The sequence below is a fragment of the Penaeus vannamei genome, chromosome 20 (genome assembly GCF_042767895.1).
Source record: "Penaeus vannamei isolate JL-2024 chromosome 20, ASM4276789v1, whole genome shotgun sequence".
Classification (NCBI taxonomy): Eukaryota; Metazoa; Arthropoda; class Malacostraca; order Decapoda; family Penaeidae; genus Penaeus; species Penaeus vannamei.
In genome coordinates, this window is record NC_091568.1 from 32,289,757 (window position 1) to 32,307,751 (window position 17,995).

A 17,995-nucleotide genomic window follows, 5' to 3' on the forward strand; every position below is an offset into this window, starting at 1 on the left:
CCTTGTTAGGATTTTGCAAATTCAGGGGCGTGTTTCCCATAAAAAGCCACACATCCAAGGGATCGACAGACTTCTTTTACCATTTTAGGGTTATCCAAATCTTGAATAGTTTTAATGTCTTTAATGTTTGCAACATTCCCTGGAAACTATGTTCACTCGGCCATAATATATATATATATATATATATATATATATATATATATATATATATATATATATATATATGACATTATTCTAGTCATTACAATATATATGTACATACATATATACAGAAGCATAGCTAAAGATAAGATAGATAATGTATATGATTGTCAAAGTATACCATATACCACAGAATGGTCAATGCAGGCAGCAATATGAAATGCCAAGAAACGCAGGTTATTTTTGTTCAATTTTATACTTTTTTGCACAGCTACAAAGACATAATCGTTTCGATTTGAATGACAATATAATGATTTTTTATTTTTCCACGTATATTTTTTTCATCAGACCTGAATAATTTCGGGGGCCCATCAAAGGACCTACTCAAAATTAAATATTTTCGGCACTTCGGATACAAGTTTAGAAAAGATTTTCAAAATCGGATCTCTTCAGCAAGCGCACAGAAGTAGTTTAATAATCCTCTTTGAAAATTCTATTAGTTCGGAGAATGTCTAAAAATATAGATTTATCTATAGATTCATCTCAAAATAATACTAAGTTCAAGAAATATATCAAAAGTGATATCGGTATGACTGGTTTACGATTGCTTTCGTAATTGTAAACAAAAATGGAGAGGAGTGACTGACGTTTGACACTCAACTGCTAAAATTCTTGTCAAATAATCTCATGGCTGTGATATTTCTATGAATATGGCTTCTGTTAAGGTAGCAGTGCGCGTCCGACCTTTCAATCAAAGGTAAATTTGGAATTTAAGGATATTGCCCATAATTCGTTGATGACTAATAATCATTCCCTCGAGTTCATCACTGAGTGCCATCTCTTTTGACTGTAAAAAAGGCGTAAATTGGGATGAGGGAAATTGTGTTCTATTTCGGTGTGATATGTTTATGCGTGATTGTTTGTCAAAGGAAAAGGGGTACATGGGTGTTTTCGCTTATTTATTCATATTTTACATATGAAAATATAACTCACATATAGGTATTCTTATATAAATAATCATTAAAATTATGACAGTATAGACCGATTCAGTAGAGCGCAGGAATCGCACCTACCAATGAGCAATTGGTGAAAACAAACCCTTATTCTTTAAAAAACTCACTGTGCCTACTTACGTATTTGCAGCTTATCCAAGTTTTTTTTTTCATGAAAATGCTGAGGAGTGTAGTGTTTGTTGTTCGGACCATAACATGAAGGGAAAGAAAGTCTAACCTTTTACATATATTCAGACTGCAAGAAGAAACCCATAAAATGGTAGATGGGTTCAGGCCATGAAACATGTAAACGCTGATGAGAGTGCTTGGGTGCCTGCTGGAAAATATGTTTACACTAGAAATAGAAAAGGTGTAATATATTAATATATAGATCAACTAGACTTTTATCATCAATAAAATGTTCTGAGTAGATGTAAACATATTATCCACCAAGCCCCTAAGCAGTTCCATCAGTATTTACGCATTTCGTGGCCTGAACCCATTGCTTCCATTTTTTGTATTTCTTCTCACGATCTGGGAATATATGAACGGTTAGACCTTTCTTTCCCATCGTATTATGGATGGTATATATACACCAATGGAATCTGTAATTCAGTGTTAGGCCACTTTGAAGAATCATCTCTCTAAATTTCACACTTTTACCGGCACAGTTTATAGTTACACCTCATGACGCTTTTTCTCTCCACTCTTTAACATATCAGAGTATTCATATAATATTTTCACTCACAATAATAACAAAACTTTTCATTGTTCTGTAAGAGGTTTCTGTGAGAGACAGATTTGTTTTCACCACGTGTCATGATAACCCTGCCTCGTTATGACATGCCGAATCAGTCTATAGGCTTTCATCATAAAGCAGGATTGATACCTTGATAGGTAATTTTAATGCAATAGTTCCTCGTAATGGATCGGGACAATTTCAGTATCAGTGGATTCCTTTAAGTCTCTAAACTCCAAATATATAGAAAACTGGTGTTATGCAAATGGCAGCCATATCCAATTATTTATATAAACCTTTTTATACAGGTAATAAATATGAACCAAACCAAACCTAACTAAACCTAATTGAGGGTGGTATCATCTTGTTTATTTCACCACACATGCATAGCACACTAATTAGGGGCTTTACTGCAGTATTTGTAGTCACTTCCTCCTATGTACAGATTATTAAACAGAAACCCTCCGAATCTCCATATTCTTTGCTTTGATAGCGGGGAGGACATGAAGAGTACCAGGGAAATTGCTGGGTAAAATATGAATAATATGCACAGAATCAATCATTATATTGTCAAACAAACTCTGCATCACTTGAATGTTGGTCATACATTCTCTCCTGAAGTGAACATGTGGAGGATTCATTTTCCTGGGTGGGGGTTGGGGACAGCCTCCTGCATTAGACAGTATAGTTACTGAATCTATGTATATTATTCATATCTTACCCAACAATTTCCCTGGTACCTTTCATGGCTTCCTCTGCTCTCAGGGCCAAGACTGTTGCTAATGAAGGGTTTCTACAAAATAATTTATATATATATTTGGATACTAGAGAATGAGAGGAATCCATCAGCATCAAAATCACTTTGATTCATTTTGCGGAATTATTGTGTAAAGTTACCCCTTGATGAGATCTGAGACAATTTTCATATATGGTATTTCCTGTGGAAATCATGTCTTTTGCTTCAATATTGTCAGTTCCTTAAAGGGTGCTGTTAGAGTATAGTTTAGCCTCATAACATTGATAATGGACTTGAGCTTTTCAAGATAACCCCTAATCACTTCAAAACCTCCAGCTTGTCTGTCCTTAGCTGCAAAAAATGGTATATTTTTTCAAGTATGAAGTACCTGGTCCTAGATATTTACATACACAATTTGACACAAAACCCTGATCTAGCAACTGGAATTGAAAGAGGAGGGTAATTCTTTACAGTATGGGCACACTCACCAGAGACTAAGGAACTACAGTTTATCCCAAATAACATATTAAGGGTGTATCCTTGCGTTTTACTGCAAGAGGCTGGGGACTACTACAAGCGAGTTGTCATCTCTCTTCATTGGGAAAGATGCAGAGAATTGACTCATACAAAGTTGGCATGGGTAACTTATACTAGCTGGGGATGGCTCTGCCCAAAAAGAGGAAAGGCATTACAAGAAAAAAAAAATATTATTACACAAGAAGAAGCAAAGCAAATCATGACATTCAGATACACGTGATCCAGCTGATCCTGCCCCATCTGTGGGGTAAGGCATCTCATGTACACCATATAGCACCCGATGTGGCAACTTACATCACATGGAAAAACATTAGCCCTAGCTGCCAAATAGAGTGAAGCAGACAGGAATTTGATTATAAAGAAGGGACAGCTGCAAGAATAAAATCATTCAAATAATGTGTATAATTATATATGTTGCACAAGGAATTCATTAGTTGTAAGTCACCTCTCTTATTTAGAAGAAAAGTGTTAGTTATTTTTTTTATAGTTACTAATTTTCTCTTATTCTGTTCTATTTTTCAGGGAAAATGATCTACACTGTGCATGTATTGTAGAGGTTGAAGGCAAGAAAACAAGACTAAACAACAATAAGGTAGGATAAAAATGTCCCTTGTACTTATGTATGTGTGAAGTTGTGGTTTGTAAAGTTGAGAATATATAAAATGAAACTGTGTATATGTTAAAAATGTATATTGCTATACTACATGCACACGCACATACTGCCGCTCGCTCACACACACACACACACACACACACACACACACACACACACACACACACACACACACACACACACACACACACACACACACACACACACACACACACACTCACACTCATACTCATACTCATACTCATACTCATACTCATATACACATATATACACACACATACACATATATACAGACATACACATATACACTCTTATATACACACTTATATACACAATTATACACACACATAAGCACACACACACACATAAGCACACACACACACATAAGCACACACACACACATAAGCACACACACGCACATAAGCATACACACACACATAAGCATACACACACACATAAGCACATATATGCACACGCACTTATGCACACGCACACACTTATGCACACGCACACATATGCACACGCACACATATGCACACGCACACATATGCACACACACACATATGCACACACACACATATGCACACACACACATATGCACACACACACATATGCACACACACACACATATCCACACACACACATATGCACACACACACACACCCATACACACACACACACACACACATATGCACACACACACACATATGCGCACACACACACACACACACATGCATGCGCGCGCGCACACACACATGCATGCGCGCGCACACACACACAAACATACACACACACACACACACACACACACACACACACACACACACACACACACACACACACACACACACACACGCACGCAACGCACGCACACGCACACACATGCACACGCACACACACACACACACACACACACACACACACACACACACACACACACACACACACACACACACACACACACACACACACACACACACACACACACACACACACACACACACACACACACGCATACACAAGCATACATACATATACGCAAGCATACATACATATACACACATATACACACACAGAGTGTCCAGATAAACTCAGATGTCTCTCTTCTGTGGGGGGGGGAAAATTAACTGACGGAAAAACTGACTATTCTGCTACCTTTCCCATAGCTCCAGCACCAGTGTTGACAGGCAATGAATGATTGACAAGTGAGTGAAATGCATTTTCTTCAAAGACCTATTTTTTGAAGTGCTCACATTGTGCCCCCCTCCCAACCCCCCAGAGATGTCAAAAGTATGTACATTGCACGATAACAAAGTGAGAATAGGAGAATACTACAACTTACCGCTTGAAAAATGTGAAATTGCATGACTGTCCTCTCATGCAACAAAGGATCACTCACATGTCAGTCAGTCATGCATATCAGTACACTACCCTGATTATCTCCTTCTGCCATTCTGGTCTGGCATACTTAAAAACCACTCATTCCATTGTAACAACACACTACTGCTGTGACATTGCTATATCTTGACAGGGAATCATATAGGAACTTTTTGAGGCTGTTTTGCCACAGATAATGCCCATCTCTGGAGTCTATGATGGAAGAGCATGACCAGTATTACTCAATACTTATGGATTTAACATGTGTGAAATGATGTGTGTAATATGATATAACTTTATGCACTGTCTTTATACAGGCAGCTTTGGGAGATGGCTCAGAGAATAGAGAACGCGGAAAGGACTTCACCTTTGACTATTCATACTGGTCCCACAAAGAAGAAGATAGACATTTTGCACCTCAGGTATTGGTGTTGGAAATGGAAATAACAATAATGTTATGATATTTTTTCATATATTAGAATTTTAGAAAGATATTATAATGGATAATCAAAGAACTTGATATTTTATTTTCAGGTACAGATATATGAAGATCTTGGAACAGATGTTGTATCCAATGTTTTACAAGGGTACAATGCTTGTGTATTTGCCTATGGTCAGACTGGAAGTGGGAAGACCTTTACAATGATGGGGAGCCAGGTAATTTTATTAATTGTGTTAAACTGGGGTTCCAATAGCTTTGTCTGTCTCTGGAACCAGAGAAACATTATAGAAGGTATTTAGAGAGCCAAGCTTAGGGCTTTCTATGCCTAGGTTCAGATTGATTTTATTTTTGCAAGCTATAAGTATATGCTGATTATGATATCTTTGAGATTAGTCAATTATTATGCAGTTGTAATAATATGAAAAGTATTTTGAAGCCAGCCTAGATTCACTTATCCCTGGGTAGTGTAATGATAACTTTACTAAAACTAGGGCTTGTTGTCCTGAGGTGGCTCAGGAACCAGGGCAGTCAGGGTAGTGGAACCCAGGGTTTATCTGTGAAAATGTTTGAGGTATGTTTCCTTTTTTCATTATATTTCTTTGTATTTAACAAGACACATAATTAGTCTCTCAATAATGTTGCACTCATATACAATTTCTTCCTAGGCAAATCCAGGTTTAATACCAAGAATCTGTGAAGCCCTGTTCTCAAAAATGGCTGAAGGCAGGGAAGCCGGAACTACTTACAAGTGAGTACCTCTTTGTAATACTAGCAGCATACTTCCATACTCCAGTAATCTTCTTACTATTATATTTTGTTTGGAAATTTTCTTTTTGTCTTTTAGGGTAGAGGTGAGCTACCTGGAGATCTACAATGAACGAGTGAAAGACCTTCTTCGACAAGGCAGTGAGAACGCTACCCACTCTTTGCGTGTGAGAGAACACCCAAAACTTGGACCTTATGTCCAAGACCTCTCCAATCACTTGGTTCATCAGTACTCTGATATCCAGGTCAGGCAGATCATTTCCTGTTATTAAGTACATATTGAAAGTCACAACTTGTCAAGGAGAATAACAACATTTCATATTTCAGGAGTTAATGGTAAGGGGAAATTCCATCCGAACTACTGCAAGTACCCACATGAATGATACCAGCTCTAGAAGTCATGCCATATTTACTGTAACATTTATACAAGCAAAACTACTGTCAGACATGCCCCTTGAAACACGGTCTAAAATCCATCTTGTTGATTTAGCAGGCAGGTAAGGCAATAGAGTGAGTGAGTTTTTAAGCTTTGACTTACAAGTTTGTCCATGATATAGATTCATAAGTTATGTACTATAGTTCATTTTCAAGACTGGCATTTGCAGATTTTTCTTTCATGTTAGTATTGAAGTATTAATAAAATCTTGTAATTTATTAGTGAACGTGCTGATGCCACAGGAGCCACAGGCCAGAGGCTCAAAGAAGGAGCACATATTAACAAGTCCCTAGTCACACTAGGCTCCGTCATAAGTGCTTTGGCTGAACAAGCTGCAAAAGCTACTACAGGAAAGACAGTTTTCATTCCGTATAGGGACTCTGTCTTGACATGGCTTTTGAAGGATTCTCTTGGTGGCAATTCAAAAACCATCATGATTGCAAGTAAGTCAGTAATGTTGAAAAATGATTTGTAGCATAAATAATAAATTATCCTCAATATATGTTCTCTGTTTTATGCTTGATAGTTGAGGAGGACAAGGGTATTTTACTAATGTTTGTATGTGTCTATAGCAATCTCTCCAGCTGATGTTAATTATGGGGAGACATTAAGTACTTTACGATATGCAAATCGTGCGAAGAATATTATCAACAAGCCAACCATCAATGAAGATCCAAATGTGAAGCTTATCAGAGAATTACGAGAGGAGATCATGAAGCTTAAGAGCATGATTCATGAGTTTGCAGTTGTTGGGCCAGAGGTAAGGCATAGACTGACTTAATTTTTTCAGACATCAGTTCCCTGACAAGGCATGGGCTTGCATGTTATCAGTTGGATGTATTCAGATCTTTGAGCAATGATTTTTATTTTAGATCAAAATTACTTGCATTTGTTAGGCCACTGTGGTAGATTTCACTTACAAAAGGGATTTAGATGTATCTAGAAATATTTTCTTTTGCTACATTAGGTGGAAGAGTGTTTTCAGATTCCTAATTTTTGCAAATATTATCATTAGAATTTCTGAAAAATGAATCTCAAACTATGCTTTTTTCATTAAAATGCTGCATTTTACCAGTACTGTATTTCAGTGAATTAGGATTATGTATATTCAGGCTCATGAAAAATTTATATCATATACAACTTTGTGGTGTTTATTCAGGAAAGCAGTGAGAAGGGCAGTATACTGGCAACACTGAGTCAGAAGCAAGCCAAAGAAAAGGAACTCACAGACCAGTGGACAGAGCGATGGAGTGAAACACATACAATCCTCCAGGAACAGAAGACCCTTGGGTTAAGGAAGGCTGGTGAGTAATACTCTGATCTATATTTTTTATTGAAATATTAGTAGCTAAAAGGAACATGTCTTGACATTGTTTAGATATCTTTACATTGTTAAAGATCTTTGTTCTCATTCTTGTCCAATGAAAATGCACTAGGTATTATGGTATTATCCAATATTTAGGTTCTATAACAATTTAGTTGATATGAGAAAGTTGAATGGTAATGGAATTTTATGATTAGTAGGTGCATTTATGAATATTTTATGATGTGTATTTAGGATGAATTATAATATCGTTGGGAAATACAAAAATCCTTAGTTATAAAATCAGGAAATGATAGAGTAAACAGAAGATAGAGATTTTTAGAAGTGAACTATGAAAGTTTTGATCTTGCATGTTGATATAATATGATATAACATATTGCTGTAACACAGGAACTTTATAAGAATTTTTTCATTCCCAGGACAAGGTGTAATCCTTGATTCAGAACGTCCCCATCTGGTCCTAATAGACGACAACCTCCTGACCACAGGAGTTACATTATATCACCTTAACGATGGCACAACCACCATAGGATCTCTGCCATCTCAGGATATTAAACTGGAGGTATTCAATGCAATATCTTGAATTATGCATCACCATTTTTGTATGTTTTTGAAGCTGTGGTTATTGCTATCCCTCATGAGAACCAGACTTCATAATTTTACATCAGTATAGAACTGTTGCAAGCATAAAATAAGAATGTAATGAGTGACATGTATTAAAAGTTTCCCTATTTTGCCATAGTACTGGTTTAATTAATTAATGGAAGAAGGGATAAGTCATTTGATGCAGTGAAGGAATGAAAGAAATGGAGTAAACATCAGATGAATCTGGTCATCCCGTTTGATTCTAAGGTTACAGAATTTTGGAAATCATCGTCCTAAGTCTGTGTTTAGTTGCATTTCTAGTGAAGTTGAAAATTGCAATATGTTGCTTGCATCAAATGGTAATTCTTCTCCCAGCCTGAATTATGTCCTGTGTAGTGTGGTCCTCTATTTTATGAATACATTTCTGGACTTGAATTATATAGAAATGTCATATAGTTTATGGTTTGATAGCTTTAATGCTCTGATTGTATAAAGATCTTCAAGCCCAATAACTACTATGTGATGGTTAGCATTATTGACTGCCTCACAGACCTACCATATATAAAATACTTCTTTGTTGATTTATCCTTATGTTTATTTTCAACTTAAAAGAATATATACAGTAGTTTAAGAAAATATATTAAGTGAAATATGTGTGTGTGTGTGTGTGCATCTGGGTCTGGGTGTGTGTCTTAACATACATATTTATTCTACCCTAAATTGGTGTGATGGCCCATGCCTAATGTCATCTTTGGAAGATAAAGTCCCAATATTCTGAAATAAACTTTTGGCTGCTAGTAATTTTGTTTAGCTTTGTATGTTACTTCTGATTTCTTAGTATTGTATCAGATTTTGATCCAACAAAAGAATTGAAATGACTTGCAAAATACTAGGGAGGAGAGGTGCTTGAGGAACACTGCACTATCCACCTGCATGAGGGAGCAGCGGTGTTAGAATCCCGGCCAGATGCTCAGTGCTGGGTCAACTCGCAGTTTGTTGATAAACCCAGTAAGCTCACTCAAGGTATGTTCATCTGCCTGTGTGCCTGTGTCTTTATTTTTTTGCATAGCATGTGCATGTATGTGCTTTTATTTGCATTCATTTCATAATCATTTGTTGAAACATTTCTTATAGTGTGCAGATTTGAGGATGGTAAATGTGTATTGTAGACTCTTTGTGTACTTTATATTATGCTATTAATATATTTTGTGCATTTGTAGGATGTGTGGTAGTGTTGGGAGGAAGTCACATGTTCCGCTTCAACGACCCCCAAGAAGCAGCAAGGCTAAGGAAGGAAGGAAATAAGACGCACCTTAATCTCTCCCGCCTGTCCTTCTTGTCAAGATCTGCCACCGATCTTGTCAGATCATTTGACAATCTCTCAGGGTTAGTTTGTATCCAATACTTTTATCTCTGTAGCATAGCATCAGTTACTTAGACACTGTCCTGAACGTGGATTTGTCTCCAGCCACCCATTCTCCTATTTTGGATAATTTGCAATAACACACACCCTGCTTATGGTCATCAAGGCTGGCTTTGAAACATCATTAAAGTTATAACTGGATTTGTGAGATAATCACAGACTATACTGTAGATTCCCATTGGCTCTGAGAGAAAATCATTCTGGGTAAAGAATACTGTGTGCATGGGACAGAGATAGATAGATGCATAGATTCAGAATATGCAGAATATGAAGGTCACTGTAGATTAAGTTAGGTAAAGAATTATTTTAGTGGGGTAAATAAGCATGAATAAATCACTTATTTGACTAATACATGTTACAGTATTGAGTTTCCAGTATAATTGTTTAAAACATACTTCCTCATACTTCAGGATGGAGAGTGACTCTGAAAAGCAACAGATGGATGTCAACAATGTGTCGCGTATGACCAAGGTATATAGAGTTTTTATTTTGATGAGCAAACATTGAGTGTACAAAATTCTGATATTTGAGAATTTGAGTAAAAAGAGTTACTTAGAAGCAAACAAAAGAGAAAGTATAATAGCATGGCTCTCTCATGGAAAAATTATTGACGAAATTGTGTAATTTACAGTGTTTAGAATATGCAAGCCTGGACTATTTAGAGCCATTGGTTCTCAATGTATAGTATTTGCTTGTTATTTTACAACTTGGTCAGAGAATATCTTTATATCTATATACATTATTTGGGGTTGAAAATTTCCCTCTTTGTGTGCATTTCCTCTTTTTAATTTTGTGTGTTGTATATACAGTTTCCCACACTTCTAACAAGTCTTTAGGTGACAATTTTTATCTGACAGTACTTGTGTAGTATGGAGTATTCTGTGAGTCAAGAGGCCTGTCTCTAACAAAGACTGTAATTAGTTGAAATAATTCTACAAATATCTATAACAGGCGTGGAGGGGGAATTGTAGATTTGACAACTGTGACTCAGCAATTGTTGCCACCTACAGGTTAAGGAGTGGGAAACAGTAAAGTAAAAGTATTTTTTAAGTGTAGATAAGTATATGTTTAGAGGGAAAAAGAAAAAGAAAAAAAAAACGCGAAAAAACAATCACAATGTTTCTGATTCTCCAGCCTCAGAGTTTGTCGCTGCGCGTGTGTGTGTGTACGCGTGCATGCGCACATGTAGATTTAAAGAAAATTCATATACCTCTTTAGACATTAAGTGTTTTCATCAAGGTTTGGCAATTGCGAATGTGCTATAGTTATACCATCCCCAATTGGTCTTGTTTAAGGGGAACACATCTTTCAAGCAATAATGTTAGCATTTGGCTATACCTTGTAATATTTCCTAATTTTTTAACATAATTTTGAAGGCTGATTATAGTTGTCAGTGAAGATATTTGCGAAATATGATCCAATCACAGGCTTTGTGACAAATGAATTCCATTCACAGAATACTTGATACTATGCATGTATTACCAGAAAAAAATACAGTCTTTGCACCATAGGGGTGCACCAGTTGGAGCTGTAGGGAACTGTACGACAAGAAAGTGAAAATGGAAACTTATTTATAATTGAAAAGAAAAAGAATTTCCCTTCGACAAATGACATTTACACTAAGCACCATTTTACATGTTAACTGAATGAAAGATTGATTGTAAGCCATGTGTGGACAGGAGAACTAAGCCAGGCACCTGTCAACCACACACATTCACAGATGTGCCTCTCTGCTGAGTGAATTCCTTCTACTTGAAATTCTCACTTTGTCATAATTAGTCCAAATTAGCTTAATTACTTTGTATTAGTTAAACATTGCTCTGTATTGAATTTTGAACCATTTAACAGATGTCTAGATTAGCTGAGGCAGCAGATTTGTGTGAAATGTCTACCCAAACAAGTCTGCACACACACAGCCAGCCAACTACTCCTATTGGCAGTCATCTTGAAGGGAGCATGAGTAACCATGCTCTCAGGAAAGCCAGGTGTTTGTCATCCTTTTTTAGTAGTATTTTATTTATTTATTTATTTATATATATATTTTTTTATCACTAATATATACATATATATATATATATATATATATATATATATATATATATATATATATATATATATATATATATATGTATATATATGTATATATAAGTATATATATATATATATATATATATATATATATATATATATATATATATATATATATGAAATTTATCATAGAGTGAACAGTATTAATTAGTTTTTTAGTTTAATAAATGCCTAAATATACAAAATTTGATCATCTGACAGTCTTTATATTAAGGACACCACATTTGAAAAAGTATATATTGTTTGTAGTTGTTTCCACTTTATGTCTCTAGAAAGATGTCTAATGCAACACTGATTCTCCAGCCTGACATTACCGCTACCAGGAGATAAGGAAGATCCAAGGATGGGAAACACTTCAGTGAATTCAACACCAGCCTCAGACACCTTCTACACTGCTACCTCTGTCCTTTCTCCTGAGCCTCGTGACCTGATCTCACCTGTGTCTCCTTTACCTCTTGATGGTCCACCCACGGAATGTGTCAAAGAGAGAAAGGAGCTTAACCAGGGTGGACATGGTGCCTTTGTTAATGAGAAGAGTGATTCTATTCTTGAAGTGCCTAAAGATAAATATGTAAGTGGTGATTTATCACAAATGAAAGGAGAGGAACCTTCAGCAAGTGCAGCTAGAAATCTACCACATACACTAAAGTGTGATGGTGAAGAGCTTGTCTCTAAGAATATCAGAGTAGTTGCAGGAGAGATTCCTAGAACTCCAGATTATACCAGTACCATAGCCAAAGATAATCTAGCAGCTTTCCTTACATCTCCTATCCTACAAGTTGAAGGTGAGCGCATACCACATGGATCACCAGTTGTAGGAGGAGCTGCAACATCAACACCAATAAAAGTATCAGGTTCTCATGGTCTCAGGAAAGGCTCTGTAGATATATTGAATCAAGCAGAAGCTGAAGACAAAAAAGAAACCCTCACTTCATACTCATACAAGGCAAGTGGGAATGAGTCTTCCTATGAGGTATACAGTGCACCCTCTGATAGTTGCTCTAGTGACCAAAATGTCCCTCCTTCCTGTGTTGACAATAACAACAGACAGTTAGATAATAACAACAAAGGTTGTGCAAATGGAAATGTAGAAAATCAGTCTCAAGTGGATGTTAATCAAAAGAGTATTGACAATGAAGGATCCTCAGGAACAGAAGGCAAAGCAGTAGTAAATAAAGAATATGAGAAGTCTGCAGTATGGCACTCAGGCCTTGAAGATGTTTGTGAAAGTAGTGCTCTTATTTCTCCTGAAGCTGAAGTTGCCAAGGCATCAGAAGTGCTGTTAAGACTTCGTGAAGGCTCAGAAAAACAAGACACCAGTGTCAGTGAACAGGTAAGCACGCTTTTTACTAAAATGAGAATTTCAAAATTACCGTAGTAATAATCCTCATTGTGTGGCCATCCTTGTTGCCTAAAACTAACTCCAGTACATTTTACTTTGCATAAGCTTAAGAGGAATTTTCTCTTAACCATTGCTGCCAGGTACAGTTGCGGAATTATATTTCAGTACACTTTCTGGGTCCCACTTTTGTACATCTGGCAACCAATCGAAGTAAACACAGCGTAAATAGTATTTTTGTGAATGAGGCTAAAACCCTAGGTATTTGTAACAAAGAGTGTGATTGGTCAAATGTAAATAAGCAATGAGTATATTAATGAATATTTTTTTAAACTAAGTAAGCCATTTAATCTTCCGTTTTCTTCAAATAATTGATCACAAAACATGTAATACTAGCTTTCTTTGATTTTGTAGTTGGATATTCCTCAAATGCGATATCCTCGAATTGTTTGTTTATCGAAATGGCAACACCTATGGTGTGGAGGCGGGATTTCCCCATTCTTCCGTTTTTTCCTCTTTGCCAGAACCAAACACTTATTTTGAATAAACAGAAATCATGCTACATTAGATTCTTCTTTACAGAATGCATAGATGCTTCATCTTTGTGTGTGTGTGTATGTGTGTGTGTGTGTGTGTGTGGCGTCCATGGAAATACAAAGTCACTGCTTAGTGACGAGTTATGAAACAGTATGTTTAATTCATTTCGGTTATTCAGAATGTCCTGTATCTTGTGCTAAAATCTGATCATATTTTTTTCTGTTATTCTTCTGTAAGTCTTGGCAGTTTTAGAAGGAGGCACATCCACATTCGATCAGTTGAGCGAGAAAATACAAGTTCGCTTGTTTCATCTCAAGCAACTACAAGCTAGGTGGTTCCAAAGAGGTAGAATAGCAAAAGTCAAAGAACCAACTCTCATTACAGGAGCTGTATATCTGATATTTTGAAGAAGAAAAAAATTCATTTGGATTAATGTCAGTTAATCTTGCTCTTTACTTTTATTTGTTATTTTTACTTTTTTTTTTTTTTTTTCCCCTTCTTTTTATCAATACATGCTTGTTTACAGTGTATGTGTATGTGTAGAAAAAAAATGACATTCTTGTCTTTTATCACAAAAGTTTTTATATGTAATTTTCATTGTGAACTAAGAGATCAGATCTAGGCACGGATTCAATAAACAGACAATTATAATTATTTTACAATATTAACTGAACGCAAAAACGTGGTTGGGTTAACTAGGCCTCAACAATGTGTGTATGTATTATGTGTGAAAGAACTGCAATTATACAGATTTTAACGCTTTAGTTAAAATCTTTTGTTTTATATTTCATATACATTTTGAACCCCTTCTCACACAAATGCCATGCCATGTTGTTGATAACTAAGACACACACACACACATATGTATATAATTATTTATTTTTATTTTTTCATAGATGATGGGGGCTTCAGTGAATTGACTAATTTGGGGATGTTTATTAATTTTGGAGATACTTTTACTAAAAATGGTAATAACTGTAGAAAGGGAAGACAAATAGTAATCTTATAATAGGAAATATGTATTGTTATTCAAACAGTGTCTAATCCCAGAGACAGAGGTGACGTGTTCACATGTAACGTCTCGATTTCTATCAGCTAGTTGGAAGTTGTTTCATGAGCCGTTTCTCAAACATTGACAACATTCGGTCAAACATTTTTCGTCGGGTTTGAGGGACATCCCTCGCTTGGCAATTGAAGGACTTCCATGTGGTGTTAGGCAGGAAACTATTTCGTAACTGCCCTGGACGTGTGTATAGGTCAGTTATCTTCATTGTTTCTGGGAAGGGCCAAGGCATAACAGTGTACTGATGTGAGGATTTTTTTCTAACAATTCGATATATTTTTCTAAGAGGCATTTTCCCTGTTTCACCAACATCATGTAGGGAGATCCACCCCCACATATTGCAGGTCACGCGGATAGATAATTTGTCTGTCATATGTGAAATGTAAAGAATGATATAGAATCTGAACATGAAATATGACATGTAGGGCACAGTTCTGTAAACAAATATCTATATAGTAAATTGAAATAAATTGATTTCTGAAATATTGAAAAGGGCTAATATTTACACCTTTAATTCCCTTCAGCAGTGGAGCTTTCCATGTATTTCTGGTGTATTTTGGTCGTTATGGGTGCCCTCCTCTTCCCACCCTATCTGCCTGTACACCATCGTCCAGGAGATGCCCAGCTCTCCGAATATATCATCGTTGGAGAAGTCACTTTCCCTCAACCCATTGTCAAAAGTCAAAGTTGGTCCCATATCCATCTGGATGTAAGGGACATGTTTTGTAGAGAAACATGCTTACTAAGCCACGGGATGATGCAGTAGGGTGGCCAGTTCCTTTCTGCTCCGACTTTGACCCTAGCATGCTGACTTCCACTTAACAGTGCTTATTCACAGCTGAGTCAACTGAGAGGGGCAGCCGGACGCGAACCCAGGACCATGCGATTGCAAAGCCAGTACTCTACCATTGAGCTATGTCACTCCATTGTAGCAGCCTATTTCAGATTACAGCTTTCTTTGCGTCCATCCTGAACTGCAAAGATTTTTGCTATTCACCCTCCTTGGAACCACCCAGCTAATAGCTGCTTGAGTTGAAACAAGCAAGCATGCATTTTCTCGCTCACCTCTTCGAATGTGGATGCAACTCCTCAAAGAAACGCCAAGATTCAATGCATAATAATAGCTGATTATACACACTTTCGTAACTTCATATTTCCATAGATGATACACACACACACACACACATCGATAACAAATCTACATATTCAATGTAACCTAATTGTGATTTTGTTCATGCTCTGTATTGAAGAATCTAATTTAGCATGGTTTCTATTCATTCAATATGTGTTTGATTCAGGCATAAAGATAAAAATATCTTCATTAGGTCGATTAGCTGCTACTAGATGGTGCAAGTATCAAAGGTATTTACAGAGGTCTCAGGGATTTTACAGAGTGTTAGGTAATTTAGTTACCATACATAAATGTTCAAAGCATGAAACTTTTTTATGTTTCAAGAAATATGTATCTATAAATGATAGTTCTTATGCTGTAAGGAGTAGGAAATGCCGCCTCCCCATTTGGATAAGCAAACAATGCCAGGATATCGCATTTGAAGAATATCCAACTACAAAGTCAATGATAACTAATATTACATGCTTTGTTCTTTATCACTTATTTGAAGAAAGCAAAAGATCAAATGGTTTACCGTTTCAAAAAATATTCATTAATACACTTATTGGTTTCTTATTTTCGACCAATCACACTCTTTTACAAACTACCAAGTGTTTTAGCATCATTCACAAAAATACTATTTATGCTATGTTTACTTCGACTGGTTGCCAGAGGTTCAAAAGTGGGACCCAGAAAGTATACTGAAATATAATTCCGCAACTGTACATGTACTACATGTCCATTATAGTTTTGTTTTGGGAAAAGATGGCTCCACAAGTACTATGCCACCTAGGAGTAATTAGTAGGCTTGATCTCACCTGATGTCCCATTTCTCTGAATTTTGTGGATTTTTTTTTTTTTTTTTTTCTAGGACTGTTGATATAGATACTGTTGTTATTATTATCAGCTTTATTGTTATAGCAGTTTTGATAACAGTACTGATAGCAATAAGAATTTTTTAAAAATCTTTACATAAATCAAGTAAATAAATGAACTGGTGAGATAGGTAGGACTAGTAATTAACTCATAGGCAATTAAGCTCTTGTGAAGCCATCTATGTATAAACAAACTTGATAAATTAAAATCACAGTCCTGGTGTCAATGGGTTAATAATGGTAATAAGATTAATACTTAATCCTCTCAAAGTGCCTGGTACTTTTTTGTAATTATTCATTTTTATTTATAAACCATTGAGATTTTTATAGACATTACCTTGAATTTATTGTTAGTTATATATATCTTACATTTATTTACACAAAAATATCTCAAGGCAACTTGAAACATTTTTTTAAGAAAAGGTTTTAATCCCCAGATTCGTGAACTTGAAACACTAAAACAGCATTATTGCAACCTGGAAGATCAAATCTTCAGCCAGCCATTAGGAACAAAGGACATGGCTGCCCCAAAGGACAAGATGCAAGGAGATGAAGAAGCAAGGGAAGACAAAGAAAATGGACACCATGTTGAAAGACCCACTGATCTTCCGTTGGATTCTTCACTTCTGCAGGAGGATAGGTAAGAAATGTGGAGAAATTGTTGATGTGTTTTGTTTTTTTTAATTACTAACTTTTGGTTTTATAGGTAGAATAGATATTTAGATACAGTAAGTTACACCTTTATATTTGTTAGAGAGCATATCAACTTTGTTTTAGATTGGCTCTCTTGATTGAACGTGAAGTCCAGAGGCGTGTGCTGGAAGAAGTTGTGGCCCGAGAGAGTGCAGCACTAAGCTCAAGAACGAATCCTA

At 36.1% G+C, this 17,995-nt stretch overlaps 1 protein-coding gene across 1 annotated transcript in view; it reads left to right on the forward strand.

The window, feature by feature from the left end:
• Positions 1 to 743: 743 nt before the first annotated feature.
• Klp98A (kinesin-like protein 98A) overlaps positions 744 to 17,995 on the forward strand; it is a 23,718-nt gene continuing 6,466 nt past the window's right edge. The window contains exons 1-18 of the mRNA XM_070135368.1: positions 744 to 898; positions 3,668 to 3,737; positions 5,453 to 5,557; positions 5,670 to 5,792; positions 6,243 to 6,325; positions 6,422 to 6,587; positions 6,670 to 6,839; positions 7,001 to 7,221; positions 7,351 to 7,538; positions 7,938 to 8,082; positions 8,522 to 8,664; positions 9,581 to 9,710; positions 9,908 to 10,073; positions 10,521 to 10,581; positions 11,959 to 12,095; positions 12,502 to 13,531; positions 17,561 to 17,763; positions 17,901 to 17,995. The exon at positions 17,901 to 17,995 is cut by the window's right edge and continues 46 nt beyond it. Coding sequence (XP_069991469.1) covers positions 846 to 898; positions 3,668 to 3,737; positions 5,453 to 5,557; positions 5,670 to 5,792; positions 6,243 to 6,325; positions 6,422 to 6,587; positions 6,670 to 6,839; positions 7,001 to 7,221; positions 7,351 to 7,538; positions 7,938 to 8,082; positions 8,522 to 8,664; positions 9,581 to 9,710; positions 9,908 to 10,073; positions 10,521 to 10,581; positions 11,959 to 12,095; positions 12,502 to 13,531; positions 17,561 to 17,763; positions 17,901 to 17,995 — 3,289 coding nt within the window. The 5' untranslated portion in view covers positions 744 to 845. The remainder of the gene's footprint in view (positions 899 to 3,667; positions 3,738 to 5,452; positions 5,558 to 5,669; positions 5,793 to 6,242; positions 6,326 to 6,421; positions 6,588 to 6,669; positions 6,840 to 7,000; positions 7,222 to 7,350; positions 7,539 to 7,937; positions 8,083 to 8,521; positions 8,665 to 9,580; positions 9,711 to 9,907; positions 10,074 to 10,520; positions 10,582 to 11,958; positions 12,096 to 12,501; positions 13,532 to 17,560; positions 17,764 to 17,900) is intronic.